Below are 23,300 nucleotides of genomic sequence, written 5' to 3' on the forward strand. Positions count from 1 at the left end.
CATGCATTAGTTTACAAATTGCGAAAAACTAAATTAAATTTGAATTTCGCGGGGAGGCCCGTGTCATACACCTTAAAACAGCCTTTTAGGTACCTACTGAACTTTATTGTGTCGATGTTCGTAATAGACATTTGTGAAAGTGATTCTAGAACATGAAAACTATTGCAAGTCAAATAAAAGCTGATTCACACCAAACACGTACACGTGACACGTGCGTAGTCACGCGCGTAAGCCCCTAACACACGCTACGAATACGTCCACGCTTTACGCAAGCGGTATGCCATGTTTCATACAGTTCCATACATTACGACACAATGGTACGCGCTACGTCTACGCTTACGCAGCCTGTGTGAACGAGCTATAAATGATTTGTTTACAGGCGATTTCCGCACCGGCCGCGCGATCAACATGCGCCGCGTGATCCCGTACATCGCGTCGCACTTCCGCAAGGATCGCATCTGGTTGCGACGCACCAAACCTGCCAAGCGCGAGTACAAAATCGCCATAGCGATCGACGACTCCAGTTCGATGGCTGACAATAGGAGCAAGGAATTGGCTTTCGAGAGCTTGGCTTTAGTCTCTCAGGTAAGATTCTTTGTAACTTAACGATGTTAATAAAATACACACACATACGGGCAGATTTTGGCGTAGTTTTGTGTATTCTTCTCCGCTTAGACGCACTACTAGAAAAACTCAAAATACCAACATTAAAATTGCCGCTTTGGTGATAGTAAAAAATGCCAATATAATATATTATATGTGGAAAAACCAAACTCAAAAGTTTATTCATCAGTTCATCAGTTTTTAAATGCTAAGACTTCTGAAAATGGTAAAGACCATTAAAATTTAAGAGACCCCTTACTATTTTACAGTTAAAAATATAGTTGTTTTTTTTTTTACATCATAGCGATTTGATTTCGCGCGTATGCGCTATGGCTAGGCAAAGGCATTCTGCATACCGTTTTACGTGATTTGGCATTTTCCGTTTTTGGCGTTGTGTGTATAAACGTTTTTCACAGGCAAACTTCGATCAATCGGCGATCTTTTTTTTTTGACTAAATAAATAATAAAATAATCTTTTGTGAATTAACTTTGGTCCAGTATTTGGATGACCTTTCTGATTCGTAATTTCCTTTTTCCCCACAGGCATTAAATCTACTAGAATCAGGAGACCTGGCGGTACTAAGTTTCGGCGAAAAACCGAACCTTTTGCACCCATTCACCGAACAATTCTCTGAACATTCGGGCTCCAAAATACTTGAACAACTGCGATTTGATCAAACCAAGACCAAAATAGCACAGTTGCTAGATTTTTGCACGGTCATGTTTGACCAACATTCGATAAGGAGTGACGCGTTGAATGCCAAACTGTTGGTGATAGTCAGTGATGGGAGAGGGATATTCTCGGAGGGAGAAACTAGGGTGTTGCAAGCTGTGAGGAGAGCAAGACAACAAGGGATATTTTTGGTTTACGTCATCATAGACAACCCTGATAATAAGGTGAGTTTACACTAAGGTCATGTATGAATTTATTCTGTTCTCTAATATGTATGTAAGGAACAGTTTTATCTAGCTCATTGACCAAAATTAGTCTAAACAAGTAAAATATTAGTTGCGGGAAGTGCCACAGCATAAAAAGGTGACCTTTTTAGAAATCAGCCCTTAAAAGGATAATTTTTCTATTTTACTCCACGTGAACGTATACTCCAAAGGTCTACGAGGTATCTTCTCCTTCCTGATCTTATCCCATTTAGAGTTCAGTAACGAAGCCAATGGGCCACCATTACTCTAAGCGTCCGCTGTCTGTCCGTTTGTCTGACAGCGTGCTCGTATCACGTGAATATTAATAGGTTCCCATCTTCATCACTGCCCATCAGGTGTGATCGTGGCCAAGCGTGCGCCTATAGTGAATTTAAAAAAAAGGTAGAGTTGAATATTTTAACTCTGTTTCATTGTTCACAGGACTCCATAATGGACATAAGGCGGCCTATTCTGGACCCAGTGACTAACACTCTGTTAGGATTTGTACCATATTTGGACACATTCCCGTTTCCGTTCTACCTCATATTACGGAATATGAATGCGTTGCCGACCGTCCTAGGCGACGCATTGAGACAATGGTTTGAATTGGCTGCAAATACTAGTTAAAAATTAAATATTGAGTTTTTGAGTGCAAAAAATTAGATCGAATTAGAAGAAAAATATTGATTTTTACACGTGTGTATAAAAAATGGAAGATGCAATAATATTTGATATATTATAAGTATAGATTATGTTATAGTTTTTCGGTTTTTCTAAATGAGAGTATTATAAGACAAAGCTATCATGTATTATCATATAAAAAGTAAAGAATAACATTTAGGTTATCATGAGTGAATATTTTTAGTACTTAAGTTGTGATATACTTATAAAGAAATAAATTTATTATTTGTGCAACTCTGTTCTTTTCTTTATCCACCCCATGATGCTCCAGACCTCGTCCGCGTGGATATAGATTTTTAAAAATCCTGTGGGAACTGTTTGTTTTTCCGGGATAAAAGTTGCTTCTATCCACCTCCTGCATGCAAGCTATCTCTGTCTGTACCTAAATACTTAGAAGTCTGCAATTTTGTCGACGTGGATTTTGGGTTTAAAAATATGGAAGCTTAATTTTCCGGGACAAAAGTAACCTATGTCCGTACCCGATATGTTAACTAACTCCATGCCAAGCCCAAAGGTCTAAATTGTTATAAAAATATGGACCGGGAATATTTAGCAGACAGAAAGCCACACTTTCGTATTTAAAAATCATTCGTATTGTATTCTTAATTACTTTCGTATTCGCATTAATTACGAGCAGAGATTATATTCTGATTCTGTTGACTTGTTGTTGTTTAGCTTCTAAAGCACAACTTCTTGAAAACATATTAATAAATTCCAATCTTTTCTGCTTCAAATTAATAACCACCACTTTTCTTGCCACCATTTTCCCATCTCCCTCCAATTGTATTTTTTTTTTTAAATTCAACTCTAGGCAAAGGCAATGTCGCTGACAAATGTTTTTGGAAATGAAAAAATAATTTGATTTTGACTTTGATATTATAAAACCGCTCGCTGCTTCTATTCGAAGGATTTCCAAAAACAAAGCCTCATTTTTTGTCTACCATTATAAAGGAACATCTATGCAAAATTTTAGCTTCCTACGTCCAAGGGTTTGGGCTGGGCGTTGATGAGCCAGTCAGTGAGTCAGTACCTTTCTTTTCACATGTTTAGCTATACTCGAATAATGTGAAGCGGCCGCTTTTTTTTAAGTGACGATAATTACGTGACCACTAATTGATATTTTAGATATTTTACTACAAATATTAAATTACATAGATGTTAGAGTGACTTTAAATTACTAAGATGTATGGAAAGACAATAACGTGTGTATTACTATTGCATTTGTGTATGTGCGTGAGTGAGTACTATTTGTAAACTGAACTTTGACACCACCACATAATGAATATATTTGTGTATAAGAAAATGAATATGAGAATATTATGTTTACTGGATCTTATTAGATTGGAGTTGAAGTCCGGATTACATAAAACATTTTAGAAAATGCCGCAATGTGGCTTGAGCCTTAGAACGCTCATACTTGGACAGTTTGAACAGCAAAGTATGAAAAATCCCGCACTGCGGAAACATACATACAAAATAGCGAAAATCAAGTTGCTTCAAAAACAGCCTGTTTTCTGTACTAATTCTATCCACGGAAAAAAAATTAGTACGGAAAACATAGTCTTCTTTGCGATTGGTTGGTCATTCAAAATGGTTAACGCCCAATGACTTTTTGTCTTTGTCATTTGTATGGCATTACGTAACAGAGAGAGCCCTATCTTAACTTCAATCAGAAGTCAGTGTTTGCTATGCAGTAAGTCATGACTGCTTCAAGCTATCCATGTATGGCCGCTCTCAAAACGCATATTCTGCCCGCTTTTCCAACTTTCGTGAAGTGCATAATGTCCACACGAAATATAAATCAGGGGCGACATGATTATACTACTAAATTGTAAAGTTATAATAATTTATGTATCACGCGTACACAATAACACGAGACTTAGCCCAATGACGTCATATATACAGTGCGCCAAAAGAATACGCAATAAATGTACTGAAAAGAGTTGCTCGCTGTACTAATGCTTGAGCGTACTTTGAATTTGCTCATACTTAAGATAGAGTTAAAATCTGTTTCATTTTAACTGAGTCTAAGTAAATGTGCGCTCTATAGGTCTCTGCCTAAGGGCTGGCGCACATATAGCGGAGCGTAGCGCAGAGCATTTTTCACAGTCAAAATATTATCGACATTGTCTTCATTGAAATAATATCTAAAATCAATTGTGCATCCGTGCGGATACTCGCGCATCCTTTGGTAGAAATTCGTGTAATGTGTCACGCGATTAGAAAACTTCGCGGGCATGCTCTGCGCTGCGCTATGTGCGCTGGCCCTAAGAGTTAAGATGGCGAGAAATTCAGAGCCCTTAGCATGAGTTTTCAAGTTATACTATGACACTGGATTTGTTAGTCTGCAAAATTGTATAGAACTGACAATTTATGACGTTTGGCTCCATACAAAACAACAGATTTACCCGCTCATGTCACGTTTTCTTACATGAATGTTTCAGGTTTAGGTCTCGTGTTGTTGTGGACGCATAATAAATTACATAATAATATTTTAATGGGATGTTTTTTTTTTTGTTTATTGCTTGGTTTTTTCTTTTACTTGTTTTCCTTGGACGAATGGTTATTGGTTTCTTCAGTCTTTTCGCCGTCACCGTAGAACTTTGGCTGCGAAAAAAAGAGATAACAAACAATGAATTATTTAATTAAAAAGTAAATTAAAAATGATGGATTTTGCAAAAAATATATGAAATAAAGTCACATTAATTACGTCACACGTTAAAGTCTTGGTAAAGCAAACGCGTGGCGGGTACGACTCCCAGCCGCTGATGCATTAAGCAAAGATATAAAATTGATTGCTTATCACTGGCGCAACGCGTTTGTTTGATTAAACCTTTATGTAGGGGTTCCTTGGAGAGTATAAACGTAGCGCATACACGCAATGTATCGGCCCTGGTCAATCATTATGGTCGCTCTGAACCGACGAGACTCGACGTGACGAGTTAAATCGACCAATAAACGAACTTAACTGGAGGGGAAAGGGGAGTGTTAGTCATGATTCGCATGGCTAATATTCTTTAAAAAAAAAAACTAAGCGCGTATGTGGAGCTAAACCTGGCGTTCTGCTCATCAAAAAGTGTCTGTGTTCAGAGCGAAAATAGAAATTGCCGACAAACTGACACAGAAGTCTAAGGTTGAAATTTATAGAGCGCACTTTGACTTTACTTAGACTTAAGTTTCAGTTAAAACGAGACGGATTTATACTAACGATATAACACTGTCTCGTTTTAACAGTGTCGTAAGTCTGAGCAAAGTCAAAGTGCGCTCTATAGATGTCAGCCTATTAGAATATGTATCTATAGCATGCCAGGTTGCGTTTGTGCACACGGACTGCGTAACACTAACGCTACGGTTATGCATTACGTTCATATGCTCCAAGGTCCTACATTTCAAGGTCAAAAAGACAACTTTGTGTCTTCTTATAATATCATGGATAGTCTCTTACACTAGAACCACTAGAACAAAACAAATACATAATAAAAAAGTCATGAGATAACAGTTTTACAAATGAATGATCGCTACATAATGTCAACTAGTGACTTTCGCTAAGATAAACTATCTCGTGGCGAAATATTCAACTTTACGCCATGAGCGAAAGTTTTGTCTTAGCGAAAGTCACTAGTAAATAATACCCAATAAAAGTAACCTTACTTAACCTAAGTACCTAATAAAAGTTTAAATCGCATTTTAAAGTTTCTTCTAATTTTTTGGAGTAGAGATGTACAGTCAACAAATCAGATTTTAAAAAGATGACGTGATAATGCTTCCAGGTTTATTAACAATCTGATTGGGCGATTGAACACATCTCTGCTCCTCTTGAGTAGAAACCGAGCCTTAACAACTGTTAAGGCTCGATTTAAACGGCCTCAAAAGATTTTGTAATAATTACCATGAATTTCAAAAGGATTTGCTTTCCAACTGAATGAGAAGTTAGTTTGAAAGATATCCTTTCAATGATCAACTGACCTAATCGTGCTACGAAATGCCTTGATTAAAAAAAGAACGTGTTTTAAATTCTGAGGTAAAATCAAACTGGTAAGTATAAAACCACTTCAAACATTAGTAACAAACAGAATTATGTGATTCGCCACTGCACAAATGCATATATAATTGGAAATTCTAAAACGCAATGATCAATATTTTAGATATGCACCTGAATTTGATTTTTTTTAAAAAAAAAAAAAAGAATATTAGCCATGTTAAATGACTAATAATTCCTTTTCCTCTTCAACTAAGCGTCAGGCTTGTGCTAGGAGTAGGTACGACAATATTGCAGCGGGATTCGAACCGTCGACCTTTCGGTTTTCAGTCCACTCCTTTACCGAATGAGCTATTGAGGCGGCATAATATACCTAACATTTATAAAGGACTGCAAACATATTTGCGGATGTTTCTCTACAATAAAAAATAAAGATGTATAAATATGAGATGGTTTTTTACAACACTGCATTTGCAAACGATATTTTCGCTACACATCGGAAAGGTGACAGAACACAAAGGGAAATGAAACCACAAATCCAAATAAAAAAAAAAGCATGAAGTATCCATTCATTTGACTCGACTTACACAATGTCAACATGTACTATACACTCGTGACTTTATTTCTCAATCCGTTGTTCACGGCGTTATAACTTGTAAAGCCCTAGAAATAAGCATAATATCATTTTGTCAATGCCGCATCTTACAACATTTTTGATGTCGGGAATATCATAAGCCATTATCATAACAGTTTTCCGAAAAAAGTCGTTCTATTTATTCTTTTCTATTATTCGTAATGCATCATTATTTAGCATGAGGTAAAGTAAGAGTAAGCCCGCACTGCGAATTTTCCTGCAAAATTGGTAACGTATGAAAAAAATACGCGAGAACGGATTTAAATACAATTTTCATGTAAAGTGGGCTCTACACTCGCGACGCGAACGGCCGCGAAAGCCCGGGACAACTGCGAATCACGAGTGTAGATATTGTTCACGCCTTCGCGTTCGCGCTTCGCGCCTTTCCCCGATCAGTGTCGGTTTTTGATCCGCGACAAAGGGTTTGCGGCGCGAACGTGAACGCATCGTCAACGTCACGAACAAGACTTGCGAGTGTGGAGGGTCACAGTTCACACGTGGATCACGGCATACATTCACGGCGTGATATAACGGCGCAACTTCGCGTGCGAGTGTAGAGCCGGCTTAATAGGATTCTGCGGGAAAAATAGCGCGGTGAAATTTCGCAGTGCGGGTCTGTTTTTCATGATTTCCAATTGTTCTGGTTCTGTCTGAGTTTGTTAATGTATCGTATCTATTTAAATTAGTTGTACACAACGAAAAGTCCAAAAAATAACAGTCCAAAATATAAATTGAATTGTAATACAAATAATATTACAAAAACTCACGATGGATAAATGACTGCCCATCGACGCGACGACAAACTCACGCTTCTATAAAACTTATATATATAAGTATATAAGTTTAAATAAGTATTTATGAGAAGATACTACGTATAATAGTCTATATATAATAGTATGTATGTGTATTGAGTGTGTATGTTTGTGTGTTTGGGTGTGCGACTCACGTCATGTGAGCCTGGTTTGGTCCAAAGCAACCCGGTTTACGTGAGTATATTTGGGTGTATATGTGTGCATGTGTGTGTCTCACCTCGTCGTGGCTTTGGTCGGTGTGCAGACGGTCGTCGTCGTCGTCGCTGTCGTCGTCGGCCGACGAGTCGCCCCCCGACCCCGCGCCCTCCATGCCTTTTACTGTTGAATGAACAGACAAGGGTTACTAGAAAATCTCTAATATTCTAGGGTGAAAATCTTCAAACAGTGTGTGTTACTAGTGATGACATAGATTAGAGACATGGTCGCTAACTATAGGTTTTATAAGAAAACTCAGGCGATGGATAGAGAGCTTGATGCTGGGAGTTTCTCTAAGTGATTGAATCAGAAATGACATAGAAGTGAACAAAAGTGACTGAAGTGAATGGCTGGGCACATAGTTGTAAGAACCGATAGATGCTGGGGTTCCAATGTGCTAAAATGGTGATCTTGTACCGGAATATGTAGCCGTTGGTAGACCCTCCACTGACATTGGTGGGCTGTTGGCATCCATGAGTTGTATCAAAACATCGTGTGACCTCAGACCTAATCTTACGCAACAACACATCTAGCAATGCGCAGGATTGCAATTACTTGTATTCATGGCATAATATTCTAACTGGTTCTTCTCGGTAGGAAAGGCATTCCGAACCAGTGGTAGATGCATTTTACGATTGAAAAATCCTTGTAAAACTTTGTTTGAATAAAAATTATTTATATTCAATTATATTTGGGCTGAGGACCGGGTGTGATGCTCTTTAGGGAAGGCCTACGTCCAAAAGTGGACATCCACAGGCTGATGATGATGATGATATTTAATTATATTCTTAAGGCGGTACTGACTCGGTACAGCAGCGGACGTAGGCTGTATTTGCGCAGGACGCGCGCGGTCGCGTGTTAGCTCGTCGTAGCACTGCAGACACACACGCAGCGGTTTCTCGCTCTGGCCGCGCAGTACAAAGCGCTTCGACGAACATGGCCCGCATACAACCGAACCGCACTTACGACAGTGATGCTAAAACATACAACTACATGTTACAAATTATCCTACTTCATACTCATATTATAAACGCAAAAGTTTGTATGAATGGATGGATGTTTGTTACTCTTTCACGCAAAAACTACTGGACGGATTTGGCTGAAATTTAGAATGAAGGTAGATTACACCATGGCTTATCATCCTGGAAAACCAAAGAGTTCCCACGGGATTTTTAAAAACCTATATCCATGCGGACGAAGTCCAACAGGGTCAGCTAGTACATTAATAAAATTCATGTCTTTACATAACAATTTGGATGATGAAAATTTATGGACTGTGAAAAGTAAGTTTTATTATTACTGGTGAAATTGAGGAGCCGGTGAACAAAATGATGTGATCACACTTTTCATAAAAATACTTTTCTGTCTGGAATCTGGACTTTTTGACCCATTGAATACAAACTTGACTTCATTTCCATGTGAAATGCCCCAAAACTGTACAAATTTGAATTCAAAGTCTGTGATTTCAATCAAAGTACATACATAGCTAACTGCTTTCATTCATTTTTTCAAAAAAAAAGCAGATAAAACACTGTAATAAGGACTAACCCTTCTGTTGAGGACAGTGAACTGTGTTTTCTTGCAGTGCATGCAAATAGCTGCTTCGTTGTCGGGCACCCACACCGCTGCGTGCTCCAATGGTGGCTGCTTACCACCTATGAACAAAGATTTTATAAAACTCCAGATAGGCAAAGTGCATATATCATTGTTCCATGTATGGCATGCATGTGTGTGATGGTACAGATGCATGGATGCTTTTTCAGCTATATATTTTGTACAAGAATGTAAAGTGTCATTGTTTTGCTAGGACTAGGTTTATATATGACATTGGTCAGCTGGGTTAAGTATGAATTGAATGGAAATCCTGTGCTAAAATTAAAGTTGATCATTTTAGTGGACATTTGGGGGTTAAAAAATAATAAAATACAGCAATCTTCCTTACTTTTTCTTAGCAAATCCTCTATGCATTTCTCTATATGTGCCATCCATTCCTCCTTCTCTGTGGCTGTAGCAGCGTACACAGCAAAAGATTTAGATGCAGTGCGGATCAACCAACCGTTACGATATTCTAGAACATATAGATATATTAAATTAAAATTAAATACAATCTGACTAATATTATAAAAGTGAAAGTTTGTATGTATGTATGGATGTTTGTTTACACAAAAACTACTGGACGGATTTGGCTGAAATCTGGGATGACGATAGATTATACGGTGGATTAACACATAGGTTACTTTTTATCCCAGAAAATCAATGAGTTCCCACAGGATTTTTATATCCACAGGAAGGAAGTTGCGGGCATCAACTATTATATATATTATTATATAGGGTATATTATGATAAAAATGATAAGTACATTAATTATATTTTGAGGCAATGAGCATTAACATGTAAATTGCATATTAGACCTGAGTATTATGCTAATAAACATTGATGTAACCCAAAATAATCTAACAATCTGTAATTAAATCTGTTATTTTAAAAATTCTAATGTCAGTATTTAGTAGTAGCATGTAAATTGGTAAAAAGTAGTGTGCCATAGATATATTATTATAACAAGTGTAAATTAAAAATTTTCAACACCCCCGACAAATCATTTTCAAATAAATAATTATGTATATATCTAGGCAACGTCCATTTCGACAGCTTGACATTTGTCAATTGACACTTGAATATTATGAACCTAAGGGTTATCTAACCTTCTTTTCTACAAGAAAACTAGAAAATAGCTGATAACTTTTAAACGGCTGAACCAATTTTTTTGGATTATAGCTAAGAACACTCTCGATCAAGCCACCTTTCAAACAAAAAAAACTAAATTAAAATCGGTTCATTCGTTTAGGCGCTACGATGCCACAGACAGATACACGGATACACAGACACACAGATACACAGATACACACGTCAAACTTATAACACCCCTCTTTTTGGGTCGGGGGTTAAAAATATGCAAATTGTCACCACCCTGATAAAAGATAACTGAAGTTGTATGAAATATTTAAGGATTAAAATGTAGTAGAAATGAATCATTATTGTGATGAGTCATAATGTAATATCATTATAACTTATTCTGAATTTATATCAAGCTGATAAAATGTTATTATGGTTGGATGACTCAACTTTGAACCTAGCTAGTAGCTATACTATCATTGCATATTATGAATACAACAAGTATTTGGTAGCTTGATTTCAAGTTTATCAATTAAAAAATAATATTTCAAAGATAATACTTGTTCATCATTAAAGACAGAGACTACTGTTCACTTGTTAAATTTTTCCCTATTCTTAAAATTGCAAGAGTAGTTTGACAATAATAATTATTAATAATTAAATTAATTAAATAACTATTGGCTAAAATGCATTGTTGCAGCAAGAATACTATTTTAGCTCATCACAATTTTCTTCCCAAGGAGTCTGGATTGAGTTCAAGGATTTGTCATTTAATATCATCAGTAGACCCTGTCAAATTAATAAATGTAGAAACAGACATGGGATAGGTAAGGGACAAGACAATCTTTTAGGAAAATTAACAGAAGATATAAAATAAAAATATGAAAATCTATATTATTATACTTCCCAAAATAGGATACAAAAGGAGAATTTTCTCTTACACAAATATTTCCAAAAATATCTTCATTTTTGCGAAAATAAAGCCTTAAAAAGTTATGATATAGATAGTTCAATGACTAAAGTAAAAATACACAACAAGTGCTGCAATACAGTGATTTGTAAAAAGATTTTTATTTCAAACAACCACTTGATTCCATGATGTGCCATCCTATCCCATAATTACCCCATGTTTTGGTATTTGAATGCAACAAGATAATATATGGGTCTAATCATCAAGATGTGCTGGTCATTAACAGTAAACAAAAGATTAAATACATACGTCCTTCATCCTTTAACGATTCCAATTTGACTTCTTCAAGTGGTATGACGTGTTGTTTGTTGTACTTTTTCTTGTTTATAACAATGTTGCCATACACAAGAATGTCATTGAAGAGAAAGAACTGCCGTGCTTTGGGTTTCTTCCGGCACATTTTTGTCAGGACCCCCTCCCCAACCAGAACTCTGCCTTGTTCTGCCAGGGGCTAAAAATAAGACAGATAATCTATTTAATTTGATGACAAGTTACTAGTTAGCTCTTAACTGACATATTGTCTCATGGTAAGCAAAGATACCATAATTAAGATACCATAGAATTAAGCTATCTAACTTGAAAAGGTATGGTTTTATTAAACTTCCAAATCTTTCGATGGCATAGCTTGGCTGGTAGGTTCATAGCTAAGTGTGGATGAAGCATCTCCAGTAAAATTGTTAGTTGTTACATTTTTTTTTTAATTGGTAAATTAGTTAGCCTAGCTGTTGCCTAAATTTAAATTGAGTGGATTAAATTTTCCTGTGGGACTACATAAAAAATTTTCCCAAAACTGCCTTACACTTTTGTCACCAGAATCCAAGCATACAGCAATTTTCATTAAGATTCCTAGTTCAGCAGGTAAGAAGTGAAAAGGTAACTACTTTCACATTTTACATTAGATAGGATATATTAGGAGTTTTGTATTTTTAACATATAAGTTTCTTATAGTTTTAAGGATTCTCAATGAATTATTTTGTTTAGCTTAGTTTTTAATAGTATATTATTTTATTTACACAACAGGATCAAAAAAAACTTTATTGCAGTTATAACCAATACAATGTTGTCCATCTATTTATCAGCCAACACAAAGTTATTTTTGTAAACTACAATAAAATATATCACACTGATAAAAAGGTGATATCTTTGGCCAAACCCACCAATCGTGCTTACTGAGAATTTATCTCTGTTTGTCGGTTGATAAAAGTATGCGAAAAGTTTGAAAGTTTCACCAAGTACTTTCTTATCAATGTAATTCATAAAAAACACACACCTGACCTGAACTGCCGAAGCAGTTTTCCACCATAGCAATCCTTCTAGCATTTGCCTCACTATTCACTGGAAAAAAGGAAAACAATCTCTTAAAAATGCGGCTCAGCATCAAAGTTTGACGTCAAAGGAAAGTGAGCTAACAAACAACAATGACACCAATTATCAGAACAACCACAACTTTTCACCATGAGATTCCATTGCTTGGCCGCTGTACAGTCCCAAATCAAGGGACACAATTATTATAAATATCCTACCTAAACGATCCACCATTATCACAAAATTTTATTCAGTTTACACCACACAACTCAAAGACACGGAAGATGAGTAAAATCAAAATGTGTCATTCGTAAATTTGATAATGTTGCCATATATTATTTTAATAACCCTTTATTGCAAGGGTCTCCAAACTACGGCCCGCGGGCCAGAGTTCTGTCAAAGGTAAAATGTCCCGGCCATGTCAATAGCCAACAACGCGATGCTCAACGGCGTTATCCGTTAAACGTAGACGATCAACGTACAATGGCATTCACAATGCCGTTTGGTTCTAGACGATTTTAAATCCAAGTGCGACCAGTCAGACCACTCAGTTTTAACGCGTTGATTATCGCGATAATGATGGCGTTGTGCATTGACTTTGACGTTAACCTTAATGTAGCCGCAAATGACAGTTATTACTAAACTTGAATTTCATTCCATCTAATAAGATTTAATTTAAAAGAGATTCAAAGAATATCCACCAGCATTGCGTCGTCAAAAAAAATATGGATTAAAAAACTGTGACTTTTTACCAGCTTTTGTTTAGGAAATCCATCAAATTTTCAATTAGGTTAAGTTTAAAAAACCGATAAAATCGTAATAAACTGTAGTGTAGTCTAGCTTTAAATTCTACACCATAAACACGAATGGTCATGTGAGTCTCCATTTTTTTGTGGTTTTTGACACTTTCTGACAGGCAGTGGTCGATACCAAAATAAATTCCTTTTTAAGTTTCTTGAAAACTAGAGGACAATCCGTCGAAATGGCTTGCAAATTCTGTGGCCCTAAACTTTCGCTTGTCGGAGTCGTGTTAAGTGTTTGGGGAATTATTCAATTGGTAAGTTTTGATGGTCTTGTGACTTCACTGATACTTATGGAAAACTAAGGAATAATCTTATCATTTCAGACTTTAATGGGCGTTTTCTACGCTATTAAAGCAGTAGCTCTACTTGAGGACCTTCCACTGGGTGGAGAGCATGAGACCCTCAGTGATTTTATTAGCGAAGTTGAAACTGGATACACACAGGCAAGTATACTTATAAACACCTGTCTGATGGAGCCTTGATCTATGCTGTAAAGAGTTAAATATTTTTCTGATGATGGTACCTTGGCAAGACAACTAACTAACCTAAGACTTAAGTAAACTTTTTCATTCACGTAAACTTTTACCAAATTCTTTTGGTTAGTCAAATGAATCTATCTTATTTCATAAGTGCAATTTCAGTTGTATATGTACAGTCTGAACTAAATTTAAAGCATTGATAGGCTTAAAAATATTGCTGCCTTTTTATCAATGTTCAATCATCAAAATGATTTTTTGTTATTAATTTAATTTAAAGATTGCGACCAATTGAATTAACACTGATTCACTCACTCTATTACTTTCTATGACATCATTTATCTTACAAATTCAATAATTGACAGTCAAAAAATAAATGCCTTGACTTTGATATCAAAATAATAATTAATCAGCCACTATTAGATAATTATAAACTTTATTTTGTAAATTACAGAATTCACACAACTGCTGGATTGCTGCACTACTATATGTGATCACACTTGTCATTTCCGCCCATCAATTCTGGTTGAACAACCGCTCTTCAGTTAGCATGTAAAAACTAGGGCTCAAGCAAACAGAAGTTTACCTCCATTCCATTATTTAGCTTTACCAGAAAAGTGAAGTATCTTTTTTGCCTAGTAAGACTCTTAGGCAGTGCTTAAGTTGAGATAATATCAAGTTTTCCTGACTTGTTTTGAAATATTTGAGGTTCTTTATTATGAGATGATTGCTTATTTGATTTAGTCATTGTTATTTATTTGGTATTAGTTTTTGCCTCTGTTTTTTTTCACTGGATTATCCTCTGTCAGTTATCCTGTAGAGACCCTATTTTCCTGGTTAAAGGTAAATGGACATAATTGACCCGCTTTTCCAAAAGTGGCAAAACATGAACTAAAATATTATGTAGTTTTAAATTAAGGAAAATAAACCTTTTATTATATATTATAAAGATTTTATTAAAAATCGATGGGGGAAAAGTAATTAAATATTGAAAAGAGCGTTGTTTCTCTTTCATTGTACAAAAATAGTTTATATATCGTGATTCCCATGTCCCAAAACAACGCGACCCGACCTATATCGCGTGTTAATTTAGCTTGTGTTCACTGCTGTGGGTATGGTTTCCATACTAAAGCATCCGTTTACCTTTATATTATAGCCTTGTGAAAAACCACTTTGATCAATAAGTTACTATAATATGAAAGAATGATGAATCAACTAACATTAGCACTTATAATTAATTTTGATTGCAATACAAATATGAGTCATAACTCCAAACTCACAAAATACTAACTAAGTATGTACAAAGATACATTATTTTTCTGGAAAAGTCTTATTAATATAGTGCTTGTATTGAGATTATTACAGCACAATATTGTTTTAAGTATATTAATTAATACTGTATTAAACGAATTCTGAATTTTTAAACTCCTAATGACCTTTATTTTATTACATAGTGATGTATTAACTTGTTAACTTTTCTCAAGGTTTACATTCACAAATGAAAGTAGTATTCAATTTTATTTTATTTTTATTGTCTTAATATGTGTGATGTCGACTATTGTTATATTATACTCCTTTCTTAGTGTAATCTTGTCCAGCAAATAATAAATATCACTATATTATGTGAAATTATTATGCTTACGAGTGTTGGCTATCAAATATCAATTGTACATAAAATAAAATAATTTATTATTACAGTAGGTACATTGTAAAATGGTTCTATAGTTTTCTTGAATTAAATAATATTAATGTTATATATTTTGTTATTTTATTTCTTACTTTTAGTTTTTACAGCCAATTACGTACCCAAGTAAATTATGCAGAAGGCATAGCCTTAATTCTATGGCAGAAGGGTTTGGGAACCCTCAGCATTACTACCTCAAGAAAACTACCATTAAATTATTATGATTAATAAAAGGGACCACGACTCTCAGCAATGAGGAATACAATGCAGAAGTAAAATTAGAAAATTCACAGAATCATACTTTTGACTCAATTCTCATCTGGGTGAAGCTGGGATTTTTTTATACCAGTATGACCAACATTTGAATAGTACTTATGACTATCGAAAGCTGCGCTGTTGAGGTACGGCATTTTTACCTCATTGGTTCACTTTAAATCCCTTCTGGGTGTAACCTTCATAACATAAAGGTCAAGCGCTCAGGTGAGTTGCGTGTTTAAATCAATAAAATTCTCTCTGAATGCACAAAATTCAGGGCTTGGTTAAATTAAAAAAAAAACAATGCTAGGTAACATTTAAAAAAAAAAACTATATTTGTGTCAATTTTGACGTCTATCTTGCAAAAGACTTGACAACCGTTTTTCATTTTGAAAAACTTGGTGGTACTCATAAAAACCGTTGATATGGGGATACTATATGGTTGTGGTTTATGCTGCATGCTTTTAAGTATATGGGCAGTTCTACAGTTGGTAATGTTTTGCTTCGTAGTAATTAAATATGAATCTTAGGCTTTTCAAACTCATCCAGATAATGCTGTCACTTTGTACTTGTCCACCTATTCAACACTTTCAGGTTGTAATGGGAATTTTCTTCAAGTTGGAAGTCCTCGCTTTTATAGAAGAGGCTGAACCCGACCATCACAGTTATGAGGATTACGACGACTTCATAAAACAAACTAAGGACAATTACCACAAAGTAAGTTTTATTCCAGTAGGTACGTATCACTAGCACATATGGGTCATTGGCTCAAAGCTCCAGCCGTGTTAACCCACAGATTAATAGAGGATACCCGGTTTATTGATAGGTTCGAATTTTTCGTTATTCATATTTTGGAATGGATTTGTTAAGATCAGCTTTTTCTTAACTACCCTCGGTGTCATTCTGCACATTTGCATTTAATATTATACATAGGTATTTACGTACAAATATACACAGTATCGAACCCTCGACCTCCCAAAAAGAAGACCGAGTCCTAACCATTATACCTACTAGAGTATTATCGCGCACGCACCTCTAACTTTTCCGAGTTAAGTATGTGCCTTTTACGCAATTAAATATCCCGTACTTTAACGTCGAAGGAAAACATTGGGAGGAAACTTGCATGCCTGAGAGTTCTCCATAATGTTCTTAAAGGTGTGTGAAGTCGGCCAATTCGCACTGGGCCAGCGTGGCAGACTATGGCCTCAATCCTTCTCATTCTGAGAGGAGACCCGTGCTCAGTAGTGGGCTGGCGATTGGTTGATGATGATGATGCACAATATCTGAAAAACGCACATTTTGTGCACGTATTGTGTTTCCCTTAGTTAATTCTGGAAGCCTATCATCTCATACAGCATTTCGATTCAGCTTAAAACCTACATAAATAACCATCGTATTATAATGTTCTATCGTACCCTATACATTGGTACCTATTTTCGAACATAACAATTTAATAATGAAGTGTTCCACACAACTAGTCATAATATTCCACATGGCGTATGTCGCGCTCGCACGTGACTATTATGACGTCATGAGAAATTCAAGATGGCGGACATGCCGACCGCCAACGAAATTTCTTTGTCTGGTTTTCAGATAGCGATTAACTGCTGGGTTGCAGCAATTATTTACTTAATAACGTTGGGTTTATCATTCTGGTGTATGAAACACGCCAGGGCGAAGAACAGGATGGCGGAAGAAAGTTTGAAAGACGATGAAGTGTTCTGTAGAGAAAAGCCTAAGAAGTCTTAGGTACTACGCACAACAGCAGATTGGATGAAGCAGAGCCGCGGTGTCCTTCTTGATAACTACTCAAACTACCTCATTCATATTATTTACCTTAACAAAAATCCGGCGGGTGGGTTCACCCAGGCGAAGTTTTTTGTTTTCAGTCGGTAGGTAGGTATATCAATATCAACTGTTTCTCACGGAGCATAAATTCTGATTTTAATTTGTTATCAAAAATACATTGTTCTAGGTGCTCCACTCAATGTGTTTGTATACCTACCTATCTATGCGCTGGCCCTAAGGAGACAGTTACTTTTATTTCAACTAAACTATAGGTATAAGCATCATTCTGAATTGAATAGGTAGACGAATCTATTTTAGCTATAATATTTGTCTTATGAAAGGGAAATGCTGTTCTTTTTATTTACGTAGCTTAGAAATGGCCTAGAAGTAGGGAAGTACAATTTATTGATAGGATTAACAGTTACATGTAAAGCCGGCTCTACACTCACACGTGAAGTCGCGCCGTTATTTCACGCCGTGAATGTATGCCGCGATCCACGTGTAAACTGTGTCCCTTCCACACTCGCAAATCTTCACAGTCTTGTACGTGACTATGGACGGAACCCTTTGTCGCGAACCAAAAACCGACACTGCTCGGGGAAAGGCGCAAAGCGCGAACGCGAAGTCGTGAACAACATCTACACTCGTGAATCGCAGTTGCCGCGGGCTTTCGCGGCCGTTCGCGCCGCGAGTGTAGAGCCCACTTAACAGTGGCATGCCCTCCATACATGCGCAAAAACACTAGGTATACTGTAGGTATTGAAGAATGAAAGAAGGTACCTACATGATTACCCTTCTCTAATACCGTACTTGCCTGTATTTTGTTCATGCTTTGTGCCTTCTGCCCACCCTGGTCAAATCCATGTGCACGCCACTGCTATACCTACTACCTAAGTAGATGGTAGGTAGCTAACGATAACATGATTATTATTGATTAGTTAGTAATATTTTTGTTTATGTTTCTCAATACAGCGCGATGCGAGTGTATGAGTAAGAAGGTAGGTACCTAGGTACTACATTAGCAAAACTCCTTTGAAATATATTTTCTCCTAGGTTTATAAAATGAAAGGCAGGCTTCAGTAAATATTTATTGCACAGTTACAGTATTTTTTGTAGATTATACCTACATTAAAAAAATAAAAGCTTACAAAATTGTAAAAATAAGTTATTTAACTTCTTCCAATTTTCTATCAAATGTTACAGTTCCAATATTTACGCTTTTTATTTCGTCTTTGCTAGCTTGAGCATTATCCTGGAATACGAAAAACAAAGAAAATATACCTATCATCTTAGTAAGAACTAAGTTTAGAAATTAGGGAACCTATTGACCTTTGCTTCTGGGTTCTGCCAAGATGTGAAAAAAAGCAAATTGTCAATGGTCTAACGATTCCGCCGTTCAATTTTAGAGTTTCAAAAGTTCAAGATCTAGATGTACCTAAGTAAGATTAACCCTTACCGGATTGGCATCCAACTCTACATCTTTAGTTGGCTGACTGGGGCAAAGCCAGGGATCGGCTAAAATCTGCGGTATTTTAGCACGGATTTTGAGAGGGGCCAAGATTTTAGTGATCAGCTTACGGCATTCAGTTGACACTTTGGGATCGCGGGGAAAGGAGACCTTGTTTTGAACTTGCTGTAAATAAAAGACAAAACTAAGTAACTAGTTATATGTACTTTTAAGGTAAAAAGATAGGTAAACCAGGCAAAATCGTGCTGTCAAGTGATTTATGGTTCCGGTAGGTACCTACGATGCCCCGAAGAAATTATCAGTGGTATGGGGTTATGACGAAACTGGCATGCTCCTTTCAAGTTAGTCCGCATCCATCTTGGACAGCAATCCTCATCATCGTGATCATCACTCACCACCAGGTAGGATCGCAATCATGGGCTAACTTGTAGATATCGGAATAAAAAATGCATCAAAAATGGAAGCAGTTCAATTTTGAATAACATCTAACTAATAATTTGATAAACAATAGGGTTTTAGAAAAGTGGAGCAGTTGAGGCGCAAGGAATGGAATACGATAGGTCGATTTTCTCAATCCGAACTTTGAGGCGGCTTATGAGTTATGGTCTTTGGCCTATGTCTGCCCTAGGAGTGAGAACAATAAGTAGGTATATCTTATAGTTCATTTAGCTGATAAATTAATATCTTTCCACAAATAAAACCTTACCTTTAATAGTTGAGTATAATTGGTATCGTCAAATGGTAATCTACCATAAACGATGGCGTAAAGAACTACTCCCATGCTCCAAATATCGGAATCCTGAGGTCTATAGGGGACTCCCTTCAATATTTCTGGAGACGCGTAGGCATAGCTTCCGCAAAAAGTTTCACTTAAGGAGTAAACTCCGTTCTTCGGCCTCATGTGACCTCTCGCGAATCCAAAATCAGATAGTTTGATGTTAAGGCCATGATCCATCAGTAGATTTTCACATTTTATGTCTCTGCGATAAGGAAAAAGAATTGGAATTAAAAGTCCTGAATGTCTTTGAAGATCTTAGATCACAGACTTATTATGTTTTATACCTACAGTTAACGGGACTTGGAAGCTACCAAATTCCAGGTTCCAGCTACCAAATTCCATTAACATATACCTACAAATTGGCAGTACAGAGGGTGACTAACCGATGGACCACCCCACGTTCGTGGCAATAATCTACCGCCTCGACGAGCTGCTTGAACCAGCGACGTCCGCGCGATTCGTCTATGTGCTGGTCTTTGCGGATGATGTCTAGGAGACTGCCATTTTCAGCATATTCCATAACAATATATACTCTGTAATGTATATAAATCCAAGACTTACATTGCGACTTTGATCATTTTCTAACTAACCTAGCAGGTCCCATTTCTTGTACTACCAATAAAAACCAATTACAAAGCTCAGGGTTCGTGCGGCAGCCTCGCAAACTAAATCATGGGTGGGTGTTGATGCGCCTTGTGGATTTTTAGGCAGTCACCTATTCAGCTGAACAATCTCTCAATAAGTTCAAAGTTTTCATAACACGTAAACTGATTGAAAAATCCTATTATATAATGTAAAGGATTATTTAAATGATACGAAAGCTTAGTAATGAGTTGCCAATCAGCTTTGATAGTTCTAATAAGAATAAGACGTGATTTTGTAAAGTGGTGATAATAAAAAAAAGAATATCCGACTGAGTTTGTTGTGGTGTTTTCAGACGCGTTTGGAACCCTCGTAGCTTTAGTTTTAAGTTACGTAATTAATTATCACCACTTTATCGTACAAATTAAAAAATTTCGACCATCAAAAGAAGTACAATTGTACCTACTTTGAATAAATGATTTTGATTTTGACTTTAACCTAATCATGAGGCTCGGCTTTTGTGATTGACTCCGGACTCGTCAAATATTGGCAGAGTATCTGGCTTGCTAGGCGCAAGAACACGTCCGCATGTCGTAGACATACCTACCTACCCATTAACTACTGGATTTTTTTACACCTCTATACATTCTAAATATTTTACCTATGAGTGGTTTCAATAGCCTGTAGGAAACGTATTAAATTTTCATGCTTCAGCCCTTTGACAACTTCAATCTCTCTTGGTAGAAACTTCTTCAGGTAATCGCCAGGCGCTTGGAATTTACTTATTATTTTTACTGCCACTTGACAGTTGTGGCGATCACTCGTTGCTACCTAGCGTAGGACTTTGATATTTAATTAGTGAGAACGGTTTAAATCAATTTCATTATTTGCTTAAGTCCCTACTTTGAACATTACCACTACTTAAATACCGTAATATATATACATCGTATCAGTTTGATAGTGTGTTGCTTCTTTATCCCTGAACTCTTAAAACGATTTCAATGAAGTTTGGCACAGAGATACCCTGCATACTGGGGACGTACATACTCCACTTGTAGGAGGTAAAGCCTCCACTTGCTCGTAAGCTGCTACAAAAGAAAGGATTTCATTACAGAGGACTGTAAATGAGTCTTTATTGGCCGCACGCAAGCAATTTCCAAGAGTACTGTAATGGAAATTGCCGAACGAGCCCGGAAAACCAAAGTTTTCACGGGATTTTAAAACACCTATGTATATCCACGCGATCGAAGTAGCGGGCATCAGCTAACTATTTATAAAATGGGAATTATAAGAAAGTATTCGCAAATAAGAAAAGCTAAATTCTACAAATAGTAGGTAACTACCTGAACGGTAAAAATCCTAAACCTGGTATATTAATAACCTATTCATAAGTATGTAGCCCTGTAAATAAATCTAACCTTGACTGTGGCATATGAACCAGAACCTATGGTCCTCCCTAAAATATATCCATGTGTTTCAAGGACGGTTAGTTTTCTTTCAGGCTTAGCTTCAACGCCACTGTGAACGGTTGCCGTGGGCTCCGTAGACATCTCGCCATGAACATTGTCGTCGGCTCTTACATCCGGCCCTGGCATATCATGCGCAAAATATGTAGGTATTACAAAATTTTAGATAAGTATAACTCATAATATAATTTATTTGGCCACATTGTATTTATTTTTCACTATAATTTTTGTGTTTTAAGTCATTATGGCGTTTTGTCAACTGATGGTTGTTGACTGTCATGGGAACGAAGTTTGAACGTGCCGCGGTTTTTGTTTCCTATCTAGACAGGCCAGTATCACACGTTATTAACCCCCGACCCAAAAAGAGGGGTGTTATAAGTTTCACGTGTGTATCTGTCTGTGGCAGCGTAACTCCTAAACTAATAAACCGATAAAAATTTAGTTTTTTTTTGTTTGAAAGGTGGCTTGATCTAGAGTGTTCTTAGCTATGTGGCTATAATCCAAGAAAATCGGTTTGAAAGCTATCAGCTCTTTTCTAGTAACTGTAATGTAACCTTCACTTGTCGGGGATGTTATAAATTTTTAATTTACACTTGTGATATAGTTAGGGAATTTTTAAAAGATACTAGTTTTGCGACACTTATGTACAGATAGCGAAGGAGTTGAATGCAGAGCTCAGGAATGCGGTAGTGCTGTGACCTAATTATAATTGTTGTCGATAAATTTCAACAATGTTTCTTTATCATTGTACACTATTAACATAATGAAAACAACAAGATTATGATTTTTACACATTTTTAATAATTATTTTAAACATCGAAATCAACTAAAAAAATCGTTAAATCATCAGATTCAGAAATGATAGACATCGATGATCCAAGTCCATACATCCATACTATTCTCACAAATTAGTCGATACTTTAATTAATTTCTTAAACTGGACCTTTTCAAGTAAGTAAAGATTTTTATATAAACCTGTGAGGATGATACTGCCACTGTCGGAATAAGATTGCCATAAGCCTACGTTGTCACATTATATGTTCACAAATTGCGAAAAACCAAATTAAATTTGAATTTCGCGGGCAGGCCGGTCTCATGGCCCTTAACCGAGGATTCTGCATAGCAAACGCTACATCCAGATCATCTTGTAAGAAAAGTGAAAACATTGAATTTGTCAGGGTGCTTCATTATCTCCTATGTGATATAGATACTTTTTGACTACGTTTTTCT

At 36.4% G+C, this 23,300-nt stretch overlaps 5 protein-coding genes across 8 annotated transcripts in view; 3 read left to right on the forward strand and 2 right to left on the reverse strand.

The window, feature by feature from the left end:
* LOC123875998 (midasin) overlaps positions 1-2,436 on the forward strand; it is a 31,073-nt gene extending 28,637 nt beyond the window's left edge. The window contains exons 39-41 of the mRNA XM_045922135.1: positions 380-585; positions 1,147-1,500; positions 1,963-2,436. Of these exons, the coding sequence (XP_045778091.1) occupies positions 380-585; positions 1,147-1,500; positions 1,963-2,148 (746 nt within the window). The 3' untranslated portion in view covers positions 2,149-2,436. The remainder of the gene's footprint in view (positions 1-379; positions 586-1,146; positions 1,501-1,962) is intronic.
* A 767-nt stretch (positions 2,437-3,203) lies between these two features.
* Positions 3,204-13,103, reverse strand: LOC123875999 (pleckstrin homology domain-containing family F member 2). Of its 3 annotated transcripts, XM_045922137.1 has the most exons (9): positions 12,989-13,103; positions 12,736-12,800; positions 11,715-11,916; positions 9,765-9,890; positions 9,371-9,477; positions 8,627-8,798; positions 7,845-7,945; positions 6,769-6,844; positions 3,204-4,809 (listed from the first exon to the last, which is right to left on the reverse strand). In XM_045922137.1, the coding sequence occupies exons 1-8, from the start codon at positions 13,002-13,004 to the stop codon at positions 6,785-6,787; spliced, it is 849 nt and encodes a 282-aa protein (XP_045778093.1). In that variant the 5' UTR covers positions 13,005-13,103; the 3' UTR covers positions 3,204-4,809; positions 6,769-6,784. The 3 variants fall into 3 exon arrangements, with proteins under 3 accessions (XP_045778093.1, XP_045778094.1, XP_045778092.1); XM_045922138.1 differs by lacking the exon at positions 6,769-6,844 and having other exon boundaries at positions 12,741-12,800; positions 12,989-13,102; XM_045922136.1 differs by lacking the exon at positions 6,769-6,844 and having other exon boundaries at positions 12,989-13,102.
* A 542-nt stretch (positions 13,104-13,645) lies between these two features.
* On the forward strand, positions 13,646-17,479 carry LOC123875525 (ribonuclease kappa-like). 2 transcript variants are annotated; one of them, XR_006798152.1, is made up of 4 exons: positions 13,646-13,827; positions 13,897-14,016; positions 14,504-14,740; positions 17,467-17,479. XR_006798152.1 is itself a non-coding variant. In XM_045921394.1 (3 exons), the coding sequence occupies exons 1-3, from the start codon at positions 13,753-13,755 to the stop codon at positions 14,603-14,605; spliced, it is 297 nt and encodes a 98-aa protein (XP_045777350.1). In that variant the 5' UTR covers positions 13,646-13,752; the 3' UTR covers positions 14,606-15,803. The 2 variants fall into 2 exon arrangements, 1 of the variants encoding a protein (XP_045777350.1); XM_045921394.1 differs by lacking the exon at positions 17,467-17,479 and having other exon boundaries at positions 14,504-15,803.
* LOC123875524 (ribonuclease kappa-like) lies at positions 16,333-18,122 on the forward strand. The gene is made up of 3 exons (XM_045921393.1): positions 16,333-16,479; positions 16,583-16,705; positions 17,582-18,122. Exons 1-3 carry the CDS (start codon positions 16,414-16,416, stop codon positions 17,735-17,737), a joined length of 345 nt encoding a protein of 114 aa, XP_045777349.1. The 5' UTR covers positions 16,333-16,413; the 3' UTR covers positions 17,738-18,122.
* A 791-nt stretch (positions 18,123-18,913) lies between these two features.
* On the reverse strand, positions 18,914-22,336 carry LOC123875523 (testis-specific serine/threonine-protein kinase 3-like). The gene is made up of 6 exons (XM_045921392.1): positions 22,023-22,336; positions 21,266-21,435; positions 20,406-20,555; positions 19,951-20,224; positions 19,233-19,409; positions 18,914-19,028 (listed from the first exon to the last, which is right to left on the reverse strand). The coding sequence occupies exons 1-6, from the start codon at positions 22,197-22,199 to the stop codon at positions 18,942-18,944; spliced, it is 1,035 nt and encodes a 344-aa protein (XP_045777348.1). The 5' UTR covers positions 22,200-22,336; the 3' UTR covers positions 18,914-18,941.
* Positions 22,337-23,300: the final 964 nt, after the last annotated feature.

The sequence above is a fragment of the Maniola jurtina genome, chromosome 20 (assembly GCF_905333055.1).
Source record: "Maniola jurtina chromosome 20, ilManJurt1.1, whole genome shotgun sequence".
Lineage (NCBI taxonomy): Eukaryota > Metazoa > Arthropoda > Insecta > Lepidoptera > Nymphalidae > Maniola > Maniola jurtina.

Coding starts and splice junctions, on each gene's coding strand:
- LOC123875524 (XM_045921393.1), top strand. CDS start 16,414: ATGGGGATACTATATGGTTGTGGTTTATGCTGCATGCTTTTAAGTATA. Junction 16,480..16,582: donor TATGGGCAGTTCTACAGTTG/GTAATGTTTTGC, acceptor CAACACTTTCAG/GTTGTAATGGGAATTTTCTT. Junction 16,706..17,581: donor CTAAGGACAATTACCACAAA/GTAAGTTTTATT, acceptor TCTGGTTTTCAG/ATAGCGATTAACTGCTGGGT.
- LOC123875999 (XM_045922136.1), bottom strand. Junction 9,891..11,714: donor ATCGTTAAAGGATGAAGGAC/GTATGTATTTAA, acceptor TATATGTTCTAG/AATATCGTAACGGTTGGTTG. Junction 9,478..9,764: donor AGAGGATTTGCTAAGAAAAA/GTAAGGAAGATT, acceptor CTTTGTTCATAG/GTGGTAAGCAGCCACCATTG.
- LOC123875525 (XM_045921394.1), top strand. CDS start 13,753: ATGGCTTGCAAATTCTGTGGCCCTAAACTTTCGCTTGTCGGAGTCGTG. Junction 13,828..13,896: donor TTTGGGGAATTATTCAATTG/GTAAGTTTTGAT, acceptor TTATCATTTCAG/ACTTTAATGGGCGTTTTCTA. Junction 14,017..14,503: donor TTGAAACTGGATACACACAG/GCAAGTATACTT, acceptor TGTAAATTACAG/AATTCACACAACTGCTGGAT.
- LOC123875523 (XM_045921392.1), bottom strand. CDS start 22,199: ATGCCAGGGCCGGATGTAAGAGCCGACGACAATGTTCATGGCGAGATG. Junction 20,556..21,265: donor GCTATTGAAACCACTCATAG/GTAAAATATTTA, acceptor TATACATTACAG/AGTATATATTGTTATGGAAT. Junction 19,029..19,232: donor TAGAGTTGGATGCCAATCCG/GTAAGGGTTAAT, acceptor TTCGTATTCCAG/GATAATGCTCAAGCTAGCAA.